The sequence below is a fragment of the Pseudopodoces humilis genome, chromosome 3, assembly GCF_049639895.1.
Source record: "Pseudopodoces humilis isolate 2021_Gansu_Grassland_sample_001 chromosome 3, ASM4963989v1, whole genome shotgun sequence".
Taxonomy (NCBI): domain Eukaryota; kingdom Metazoa; phylum Chordata; class Aves; order Passeriformes; family Paridae; genus Pseudopodoces; species Pseudopodoces humilis.
In genome coordinates this window covers 96,468,004-96,479,686 of record NC_142202.1, presented here as the reverse complement: position 1 = coordinate 96,479,686, position 11,683 = coordinate 96,468,004, and the positions used below count along the sequence as shown (strand labels likewise).

The 11,683-nt window shown below is 40.3% G+C and overlaps 1 protein-coding gene across 4 annotated transcripts; it reads left to right on the top strand.

The window, feature by feature from the left end:
- Positions 1 to 2,108: 2,108 nt before the first annotated feature.
- Positions 2,109 to 9,685, top strand: RNASEH1 (ribonuclease H1). Of its 4 annotated transcripts, none has more exons than XM_088053649.1 (9): positions 2,109 to 2,139; positions 2,314 to 2,373; positions 2,443 to 2,567; positions 3,037 to 3,237; positions 3,804 to 3,903; positions 4,379 to 4,433; positions 5,464 to 5,548; positions 7,002 to 7,126; positions 9,222 to 9,685. In XM_088053649.1, the coding sequence occupies exons 2-9, from the start codon at positions 2,324 to 2,326 to the stop codon at positions 9,306 to 9,308; spliced, it is 828 nt and encodes a 275-aa protein (XP_087909775.1). In that variant the 5' UTR covers positions 2,109 to 2,139; positions 2,314 to 2,323; the 3' UTR covers positions 9,309 to 9,685. The 4 variants fall into 4 exon arrangements, with proteins under 4 accessions (XP_087909775.1, XP_087909773.1, XP_087909776.1 ...); XM_088053647.1 differs by lacking the exon at positions 2,109 to 2,139 and adding an exon at positions 2,163 to 2,221; XM_088053650.1 differs by lacking the exon at positions 2,109 to 2,139 and adding an exon at positions 2,166 to 2,184.
- Positions 9,686 to 11,683: the final 1,998 nt, after the last annotated feature.

Below are 11,683 nucleotides of genomic sequence, written 5' to 3'. Positions count from 1 at the left end.
AGGCAGGTGTGCAATGCTGCACATACTGTCCAGGGATGTTAGGTCCAGAAATGAGGTTCAGAGCATTGGTTCTGTGTTTAGATTCCCTGGATTACCCTAAGAGCAGCGAGTTTAAGCTTGTACAAACACATTTGTTATTACCATGTAATGCTGTGTGTAGTCTGTTACTTTACAAAATGCAATAGTGGAGTAATAAGCTCTTGTAAAAAAAAAACTCACAAAGACACCAACATCCCAGACTAAACAACCTTAGCATCTGCAAAAGGCAGCTCATCATGTCATCTAACATTTGTGGGTTTTTTCACTAAATTTTTCATAGCCAGAAAATCAGATTGTTTGGTGCCCATTTTTCTCCCAAGTCACTCTTCTTTCCTAGCATTAATTCAATGAATGGGAAAAATTGCCCAGTTCATACTGATGACCAGGATTAGTATTTATAGATATTTGGATTGGCTAAACAACAGTGATCGGGACCTATTTGCAGAGTACCAAAAACAAAGATAACAAGGAATCATCTCATCAGTATGCACTCAGTTTGTACTGAAAAGCCATTCATGAGACGGAGAAAGAACAGGTGACATGTGGATGGGTCAAAACATGACTGTTCAGAGCATTAATGAATAAAGATGCAATGAGACTATCTGCAGCTTCCCATCTCCATGCTTTGATTGCTACTGAACTGACCAGGATGCTACATAACAGCGATGAGAAAAAATGTGTAGAGAGATGTTTCCTTTTGGACACTGAATTTATGTTAGAAGAAGGATGTAGAGTGACAAGATCTTGATGCTTGGTCCCAATAATGCCTAGTACTCAAAATATCTGTCAGGATTTTAAGAATCACTGTGGGCCTGTGAACTTCAAAAGAAGTTATGTCATTACAAAGTAATGTAACTAAGAAGGTTCTTATGCCATGCAATCTCAGAATGGGCACAGTGAACAAGCGGAAAGAATAAATTAGTCAGATGTGTAACAAAAGTATCCAAACAGCAATAGGGTGCTATGAGTATACGAAGTCTCATGAATATGTTGGAAGAAGCAAGGAAAATGCAGTAATTATATATTTAATACAACCCTGACCAAGTTGTTTCTCTATTCCACCAAGGCCCACCACATCAAATATGAGCTCTTTGGGTTTGGGTTTTTTTTTAAGAGAAGTATTATCCAACAAATATGTATAGTAATTATGAATAATGTTGAACCCATTTGTTGGTTTTGCAACAGAAGGCAAAATTAACCCCAGTGTTTCGCATTCTTGGCATTTTACTGGGCCACCTTTGTATATCTGAACACAACACTGCAGCTCTGGCAGTACATGGTCACCTTTGTCACAGGGATCTGTATTAGAGTTATGAGGGAAGTACAATAGCACCTTGGATACCTCGGGCCGTTTCTGGAGGTGGCCACATCGGTGCCCCATCATTGCTACTTTGATCTTGTCAGAAGCTGAGGTACTGAATTTGGCACACACCCAGCTCCCAGCTTTGGTCTCCCAGTACATGACAGTCCAGATGCTAAGAGGATGGTGCCAGACTCTTTTTGGTGATGCTCAGCAACAGGACAAGAAGCAGTGGCCATAAACTAAAACATGAAAAGTTTCACCTCAACATGAGGAAGAACTTTTTTTACACTGAGAGTGGCAGCTGCCTGAGGAGGTCGTGGAGTTTCCCCTCTCTAGAGACATTCAAAACCCACCAGGACATGCCCCTGTGTCACCTGCACCAGCTGATCCTGCCATGGCAGATTGTCTCCAGAGGTTCCTCCCAACCCTAAGGACTCTGCGATTTCCTGAAGGTGTTTCTCCTCACTCCAGAGACCACCTCTACACGGGGCTCACCTGGAACACACGCACCTGGCGCCTGGATAGCACGATGAGAACCAATTAACGACCTTGTTCAGCTCCAGCCTCTTGGACGTGCTAAACATGCCAACGCACCTGAGAGGTCTCCTTTGCCTTTTAGCAAATGGGGTTTCCAGAACGAGCTGGTTTGTGCTGCGACCTCACACACCCCATCCCCCACGCCGCAAACAACAGCTGATTTAGGTTTTTAAAATACTATTATTAGTGGGGGGAGGGAACAAAACCAACCAACTAAAAAAGCCAAACCATACAAAACCCGGCGCGGTGGGATTTTTCTGGTAGTTTGGCCTCTCTGGCGGCCCGTAGGAGGCCCCGGCGCTGCCGTGAGCGCGGCGGCCGCGCAGGCGCGGCGGTGCCGGGGTGGGTGAGGGGTGGGGGTGCTGATGGCGGCGGGGACGCGCGATGCTGCGCTGGCTTGTGGCCGTGCTCAGCCACTCCTGTTTTGTCCCCAGGAGCGGCTCCATGTTCTACGCGGTGCGCAAGGGCCGGCGGACTGGCGTTTTCCGCACCTGGTGAGTAAGGGATGTGCTGAAGTGGGGAGCCCGCCCGGCCCTGCCTCACCGCTGCCCGCTCTGTTGCAGGGCGGAGTGCCAGGAGCAGGTGAACAAGTTCCCCTCCGCTAGTTTCAAGAAATTCGCCAGCGAGAAGGACGCCTGGACCTTCGTGCGCGCCGGCCTCCTGGGGCCGCAGCAATCCGAGCCCGCAGGTAGGGAGGGAGAAGGGGAAGGAGGGCGGGCGGGCGTCCCGCCGCGGTTCGGGGCACGCACGGGGGCTGTGCCAGAGCTGCGGCTGCTGCCGAAACGCGGGCACCAGCCCCTGTTCGCTCCTTGCCGCTGGCGCAGCGCCGTCGCGATGGCCTTCGGGCAGGGCGATGGTTGTGCCAGTGCAGTGAAAGTGCTTCTGTGGGCGCTTGGAGGGCGTTACTTGTTCCATGTCCATGTTAAGTTGTGAGGGCCCTTGTATGTCTGTTTCGTTTTCGGTTTTATTTAGAATGAAGAATGACTGGTGTATTCTATTTTTTTTCGATAATAATTTTGGGGTGGTGGTGGGTAATGGACTAACGTTGTTAATAGCTGACTACAACTGCTGTCTTTAGAAGCAGTCTCTTCAAATAAAACTTGATTTTGCTGAACTTCCTTTTTTTTTTTTTTTTTTTTTTTTTTTTTTTTTTTAAGAAACATTTGGCCTTCTAGCTGTAACACAAGAAAGTAGCCAGAGAGAGGAACCAGAATTAAATACCGTTTGTTGCGGTACCTGTAAGAGGCCATATGAACAGTCTACAAATGAAGAGCAGATTGCAAAGCGTATAAAACATGATGAAGTACACGCAGTATGCCCAACACTAACAGTCAAAGAAGATAAGTTTTCATATATGGGTGAGGTCTTTAATCATTCCTTTAATTATTTCCATTTGTTTAATTTCTGATAAGCAACAAGTGTAACTGCTAGAAAGCTTTTAGGGAGGTTTATTTATGGCAGCGTCAGGCCCGTTATTTCTTTTCGAAACGAAAATATGAACCATGATCTATTTGTTTACATTGTCTTTCAGTGTGATTTTGATTGGTCTTAACTGATATGAATAGATAGTTTAATCATATTGTTAAAGGTGTGATTTTTTGGAGTGTCTGAGCTACAGACTATATTTAAATGTTTGGATCTAGCTGGGAAGTTTTGAGGAAGATATGAACTGTAGTGAGAAGTATGGGACTTGGGGAAGAAGTTATTGAGGCTGACTGGTTTGGTAGCAGTGAGGGTGTCCAGCTGCAGTGGGACCTGTGGTGTTCTGTGCTGCTAATTCACATGGCTTCTGGAGTTACCATTTGGAAGGGCTCTGGGGAGGGAAGTTTTGGGGATGAATATACTGGCAAATATTTATTCTATCTTAAATAGTCAGTGTTTTTGAAGAAGTGCTTCAACTTTGATTTTGGTAATTTTTTTGTAGGTGACTTTGCAGTTGTTTATACAGATGGTTGTTGCACTGGTAATGGACGTAACAGGGCACGTGCTGGAATAGGTGTCTACTGGGGACCAGGCCACCCTTTGTAAGTAGCTCAATGGTTTGTTTTTTTTTTCCATTAATATGTTCTGTTTGGGTTTTTTTTGTGATTTACAATACCAGCCTTCTTTTAATATGAAGCTCTGTTGTTGAGACTTATAATGACAGTGTTATGAGACTGAGTCAGGAGATACTGAGAAGAACAAAGAAAGCAGCTTCTCTGGGAAAAATCAACTGGTAATAATGTTTTGGGGGGCTGAAGCTAGTGTTCAAGTAATGTGGCAAAATAGAATTAAAATAGAAGTGTGTGTGCACAGAATATGATAAATGTAATTTCACATTGATGTCAGGTCCAGATATGTAGGTTGCTCTATGCAGGGGAAAGCTAAAGCTAGAATATCCATTCATCCTTTTTTATAAAAAAAAACCCACTCTTGTCTTTATTTCTTTTAATGTGTAACCATTATACACTATTCTCAATACTTGGGATAACTAATCTACTATTTGTTCTTTGGATACAGAAATACCAGTGAAAGACTTCCTGGACGGCAGACTAATCAAAGAGCAGAAATCCATGTAAGTAGCAAATGTCCTGAAATGCATCTCCATGTTGGACTGCAGCTGCACTTTCATGCCTGTTTCAACTCTGGTTTCCAGAAACCAGTATGGAGCTCTAAGGGAAGTATGCAAAATATTCAGTTATGATTTCAAACAAAGTTTTATTAGACTTTACTGGCTTTGAACTAGGTAATTCACCTTGAGAATTCCCAAATGTCACCAAACACAGCTATTTAAAAAGCCCTACATTAGGAAAGTCTGGCTCTCAAATCTGTGTAGATTCTCTTGCATTTTTAATGTGTATGTTTCTGACCTTAGAGTGAGGGCTGCTGAGTATTGGTTAAGAGGAGAGTTAGCTTCTTATGATGCAGGACCGGAGTATCATAATCCTTAGATAAATATAAAAAACAATTCTAGGCTCCTAAATAACTTCTGTTGGCAACAGCCGATTTAGTCTTCTCGTCTCCTCTTAATTATGATATTGCAGCTATCCCACACTCCATGTTTGGAGATGAGCTGAACTGAAACTACAAGGTTCATTTTGGAGGTGGTGTTGGTGTGCCAGTGGTCAAACTTGTCACTAAAGAGCTTTTCAGTTCTACATCCACACCCAATCACTTCTCCTTGTTATATTTCAGAGCACAAAAAAACCAAAAACAAACCAAACCTATTAAGGCTTCCAGACTGTTGGAACTGATACAAATTCTTCCTCCTCAGAGTTTTGGAAAAAATGCCTTGGTGCTGTTAGAGGTTTTGATAGTTAGAAAGCAGGTCAGAGAGCTACTTTTTCAGCAGAGAGTTCAATATCAGAATGAGGTTTTGTTTGCCATTGAAACTTCAGTCCCTGTCTGTCTGCCTGAATCATAAAGTTATTATCTGCAATACACAATTTTGGGATCCTCTACTCTAAAACATGTTGATAACCATTGACGTAGAGGTTACAGTAATAGTCTGTAGTTCTGTGTTGGCATCAGGTACTTTGTTGGTATTTTAATTCCATGTGGTCAAAATCCTTTCTGAACTGTGGTTGTTTTGAAATGTTCTTCAGGCAGCCTGCAAAGCAATAGAGCAAGCCAAGAGTCAAAACATCAAGAAGTTAATAATCTACACTGATAGCAAATTTACAATTAATGGTAAGTTAACAATTGTAATTTTCCTGATCCTTAAAGACACTGCATGCTTTTTCATTACATTAAGACTCACAGAACATTCTGAGTCCTGGAAAGAGGAATGTAAGGAAGACTGTGCATAACTTATCACTCATGACTGCTTGGGTGAAAACTTTGGAGTATCAGGCATTGCCTGCTAACTGCGTGAAATAGAAGTAGAGTCAAAGTGTCTGTTAGAGTAAATGCTGACAGAAATAACAGCAGGTTTTGTGTCTTGAGGTGTTCAGTGTGACACAAAACTTAGAAAAAATGCCTTTCATGTATAGGCTGTTAAGGCTGTACTCGGGAAACTACTTGGAAGTTGGTGTGGTAACCTGTAGGGTTTTTGTTGTTTTGCTTGTATTGGAGAGGCTGTCTTTAGCACACACACCTGTGAAGTGCATTCAAGTTCTCTTGCTTCCAAGCTTTTAGCCTACACTGGAAGACTAGCCAGATATATGTGCTCAGAGTATGTATTCAAAGACCTGGAAAACTTAATTTTATTCTCTATAAATACCATATGAAGCAGCCAATAGGACTTAATTTCTGAAAAAAACTTCTTCCTCTTTCCTCAAGATTTTCAGATTTTGTTCCTTTGATAATCTGGAACTGCATAAGTATTTTTCTGGGTTTTTTCCTACATTTTACAAAGATAGTACATGTTTTTGTTGTTTCCAGATCACTTTGGAGATTTGATTTTGTGGGTTTTTTTGAAATCACATTAAACAAAAACTTAGTGCAACTTAAGGTTGAAAATTCTATGTTGCTATTTTTGCTTTTGTTTTAGTCCCTGTGGTTTTTCTTGCAGTTTCATTTTGCATTTTGGGTCACTGAGGTGCAGGTTCCATTCTTGTTTAACCAAAGTTAATTTGTAGATGTGACTAGGAGTTACTATTTAAAAATTCCAGAGAAGGAGTCTTATAGTTAAGTACAAATGAATAGAATTTGGTTTTTAGGAGGTTTTGTGTGCAAGATTGGAGATTTCCTATTTGGTTCAGGTCATGAAAGCAGTAAGGATGTCTTACATTGTCCACACCAGCAAAGATATTAAAAAAAAAAAAAGATCCTTACTTAAGGTGTAATACAGAAAATTCTCTGGCAAGCAGTAGGCTTTGCTTACTGTATCCTCAAGCAAATCCTTAGCTTCAGTTTATTGAAGTTAATGAGAATTTGTGTACAATGCATATGTTAGATTATAGTCTTTAAATTAAACATCTGTTTGGAAAAGCATGGTTGGGTAATTCAGGTAATAATGAAAAAATACAATCCTGAAAGACAGCAGCAGAGAACCAAACAATAATTTTCTTTTGTCTTCAGTGTTTTTACCTGAGACTTTGTACAGAGGTAATGAATGTCTTACTAAAAGGCTGTTGGCTTCATCTTGATCCTTGTTGGCTTCTTTAATAGCACTCTTATGGTGATACTCTGCTTTGCACAGGTATTACGAGCTGGGTTGACAACTGGAAAACAAATGGTTGGAGAACAAGTTCAGGAGGAAGTGTAATAAATAAAGAAGATTTTGAAAGACTTGATAATCTAGCAAAAGACATAGAAATTCAGTGGGTAAGTTCCTTATTTTTAATAACTTTCTGGTAGAAACTTAAAAGTGCGATCATAACTAAGACTTTTGTAGAGCATAATATTGTACATCCTCACGCAAAACTGCAAATACAGAGAAGCCGCTTGTTGTGTTTAAGGCAAATTAGAAACATAACCTAGATTCTTGGAGCCAGTATTTCATTTATTTAAATGAGTATTTGTATGTTTCCTGTTTCATATTACTGCTTAGAAAATACCTGCAGTAGTTACTTTTAGTTTATTAGTGCTGTTAGTAGATGCAATTTCTGTTCCTGGAAATCTAACCTTAGAATTTAACTGGTTTTGTGTCATAGCTGAGTTTCTGTATTTGCTTTTCAAAACTCTTTAGGATGCTGGTTTGTTTGAGTAACTCAATCACATGAGTATCTTTAAACTGAGAAAACTGAGTGTGTGTAATCCCAAATAAACTAACCCTACTTTTCTGTGCCCTAACTGTGTTTCTTCTAAGAAAAATTGGTATGAGAAGGTCTTTAAAAGAACAATTTTAAAATTGTTTTGCTCTCTGGTAAAGAAGTAAACCAACTTCTTTACAGGTATTTCTGGTAAGATGTGTTTTTTCTGTAACCTCCAATATAAGTACTTAACACTTTAGGGAATATATTCCTTCACCTCTTAAATTTTATCCCAATGATGGTATAAGACTGCTGTTTCGGGAAAATGTGTACAATTGACTTTGCAGCTGTTAATGGCATGTTTACTCAGCTTCTGTCTGCACTCTGTGGAAAACAGGATCATGTAGATATTTAATGTGCAATTTTTTGATGGGAATTTATTGCAGGTATTCATGTTGTTCTGTGTTACAGAGCTGATGACTGCAATTTACAGGCTGACTGGATTTTCTGTAGTGATTCCTGTTTTCTATTGAGGAGAAAGTGTAAAAATTTAAAGACCAACTAAGTTCAACTGTTATTTAGAATATTTTAGATAATTAAAAGATAATCCTTTATGCACAGTTCTTAAACCTGAATCTCTTAAAAAAGGTGTGAAGAATTTTATTTCAGGAGTGTATGCATACAGAGTCCTCCATGGGCTGCAGGCGAATCTGCTCCACTGTGGCCCTCCCTGGGCTGTAAGGGGGACAGGCTAACTGACAGTGTTCTGCACCACAGACTGCAGGGGATTCTGCTCAGGTGCCTGGAGGACTTCCTCCTCCAGCACTGACCTTGGTGTCTGCAGAGCTGTTCCTCTCACATATTCTCACTTATTTCTCTGGCCATTGTGTAGCATTTTTACCCTTTCTTAAACATGTTATCACAGAAGAGCCATCAGTTTTGCTGGTGGGCTTACTTACGGGGTAAGTTACTTGGTGGGGTTACTTGGGCTTAGCTCTGTCAAACTGTAGGTCCCTTTTGGAGCTGTCTGGATCTGGCTCTCTCTCATGTAGGGTGCACTGCTGGTGTCTTTTCACAGAATCCACATCTACAGACCCCCACGTGATACCAAAACCTTGCCATGTAAATCTTATGTCACTTCACATGCACTTCATGCTTGTCCCCTCTCAGATCTTGTCAAATAGCAAGCTTGATTTTCTTCCTCACCTTCATACTCCACCCTTACTTGTGGCAAGGATGGGCTTAGAGTATAAAGATTTTTTCAGTTCCTGATTGATCGATGGACAATTAAGATATCTGAAAATTTAGAGGATCTTTTAATATCCTATGTACGTATACTAAGTGAGTGCTGTAACTACTGAGGATTTTAGTGGAATAGAGGTCTTCGACTTTTGGGGAAGGATTAACTGCATTTAAGCACTGAATGCAGGAAGGTGGGAATTTTGAATTGGAGCTGTTGTCTGCATTTCTTAAAGGATAAGTTAGCTGGTCTTTATGCTTTTCACTAATTCCCATAAAGATGATTTTCACAGTTTGGCAAGAGTTTCCTTAGAGGGAGACAATGAAAATCCCTGCGAAGAAAACCTAAGGGCTAAATAGTAGGTGAAGACCTCTGAGGAGGTGCTCCTGTACTATCAGTGACAGAGCACTGCTTGGATCAAATTTCACATATCTACTTTCTTCCTGGTTTCTTCCATATCTAACACTCGTATATTTTGTCCTGACAGATGCATATTCCTGGTCATGCTGGCTTCCAAGGAAATGAAGAAGCTGATAGACTAGCAAGAGAAGGAGCTTGTAAGCAAAAGTGCTGATGTTCTGGGACTAGAGACATTTGCACTGGCAGGAAAAGGCCTAACATGACAGCAACAACTTGAACTGCTGTAATTATTTTGGAGTTGAACTTTGAGCTGTATTTCTTTCTGGCCTGGAGCACTAAATACAAACCTACTTCTGGGAAAGAAAACCCCACATTTTCTTCTATTGCACTTGTTTTACAATTGAGACAATATTTAGTTGATGATACTGAGTATTTGTTTTTTTCTCCATCTATTGGAAGGGTTGTGGTCAGTGATTTTAGCTGTCTTGTATACTTAAGAATTCATCTTAAAGACAGGTTTCTGAAGAAGTAATTTTAAATCAAAGTGTTCTGTATTTTCCTCTCAGTGAAATAAATTATTTTTCTTTTGTACAGAGGTATATCTTGCAGCCCAAAATAGCTGGGGCTGGGACAGACTTTGGGGTTGGTTGATTTGGTAGGACCTAACAGAGATGTCCATTGGTCTGCTCTGGCATTCTGGTACTGGCAGTAACTGCTCCACAGATGGGCCTGTAACACTGACCTGTGTGTGCCTCAGTGTCAGCTACAGCATCAATAGCTTTCTTTTATCATGTTATTTTTCAGGGAAGCATGAACAAAGAAAAAGCCAGGTCACAAAAAAACTTGAACAATGAGTTTTTACTGTTCTCCCTTCCTGATTCATGTCCAAACTCTATGTCTCTGGCTTCCTGTTTCCATTAAGTAGGTTTTTTTATGCATAGTGGTTCTTGTTAGCATTGTTAGTTCCTCTTCAGTGTTGTCCCAGAGGTGGTAATTGACCATTTCATCTGAAATGGGACTGGAAGATAAGTTCTCCATACCTTCCAGATCTCAAGTGTTTGACTTTATTTTTTCAGTCAATTATGAGATTAATGGAATGGCTAATGTGCACTTGAATTGGAGAGTAATTACCAGTAATCAACATGGGTTTATTTTCTATACAAGTATACAGGAAAAAAAAAGCAAACAGGTATGTTGTGTTATGTGTCAATGTCTCTGTATATAGTACCTTTGTACCACTGAATAGTAGGGCTTAAGCTGGGAGTCACTGAAATGTTTATCTATATTTCTATACAGATGGTTAGAGCTGCAGAAGTTTGTTACTTAATAGTTCTCATGCATTATATGTTTCCTGAGGCAAAGTATGAGGTTTTACATATTTAGTCACATGCTTGTAGTAGGAGGAGGAAACTGGCTATCCAGTAGTTAATAGATCAGTGAGGATTTTTATTTCTTTTCTCTCATCTGAAACTGCACATTGAAGCTCATCTATAGGGGTAAGGAGGGGACTGCTTGGCCCCCTCTGCTTCTTTGTATATATGCACACAATTATCTATTTACTTCAGAAGTTTGGCTGCAAGGAAAAGATCCACCACCCTGATCAGATTTCTAGTAACTTACCTATTTTATATATTCTGTTAGACAAACCCTATTTACTGCACAGAAATCAGTACTTTTTTTGAAGCAGGAGCTTTGGAAAACCTGTAAGATAGTAGTCGTAAATCATAAAAACCATGTAATACTAAATTTAGGCCACTTGATTATCTTAATCTAATAGGTAGATTATAATAGAAAATCTAATGGGACAAAGTTTTATATCAGTTTGGTATGAATGTTTATTCTTATTCTGGAAATTCAGGACAGAAGACAGCCAAGAGGAAGGTTACAGGATTAAGGCTGATTAAAGGATGGAAAGCAAATAGTACTTCTTAAAAGGACTTAATGGGTTTGAGAGCCTGTAGAGGATGGTGGATGTTTGAGTCATCTTTGCAGAGAACTGCAACTTGAGGAGAATATTGGCATTTAGCAGCCACGACATTCAATGCTGGCTGTCCCAAAACAGCTACTTGTCCTCCATGTGCCTTAGCACAGCTTCTAGCACCTTCTAAAGCTTCTAGAGCTTCTTCTATACTTGTTTGATAACCAGTAGTGCTTAAACATAAATACAATACCTTAAAGGGATCTGGTACCTTTTTATGAGAATTGGAATAGTAGTGGTTGAGACCTTTTTAAGAAACTTTTTAGGAAGAAGAATTCTAAGGCGGGATTGTTTCAGTTGTCTGGCTGTTCTTATATTGTGTTTAGCTGGCTGTTGGTTTATTTGCCATATAGAACCAGGCAGACACAGAAGTGTGGAGGCAGGAGGGGACACACCTGGGGAGGATGCTGAGGATGTATCTTCGTGGATGGAGACAACACAAGTTACCTGTGCAAGCATGTCTAACCACTTTATTTATTTTTCTTCTAATTTCTTTCTTATTTTTACATATTGTGGGGTTGCAGTGCAGGCCTTTAAGTGTGATACGTACCAGTAAGTTCTGTCAGAGCATTGCAACGGGGGCCGACACGATGCAAACTCCATGGCCGTTC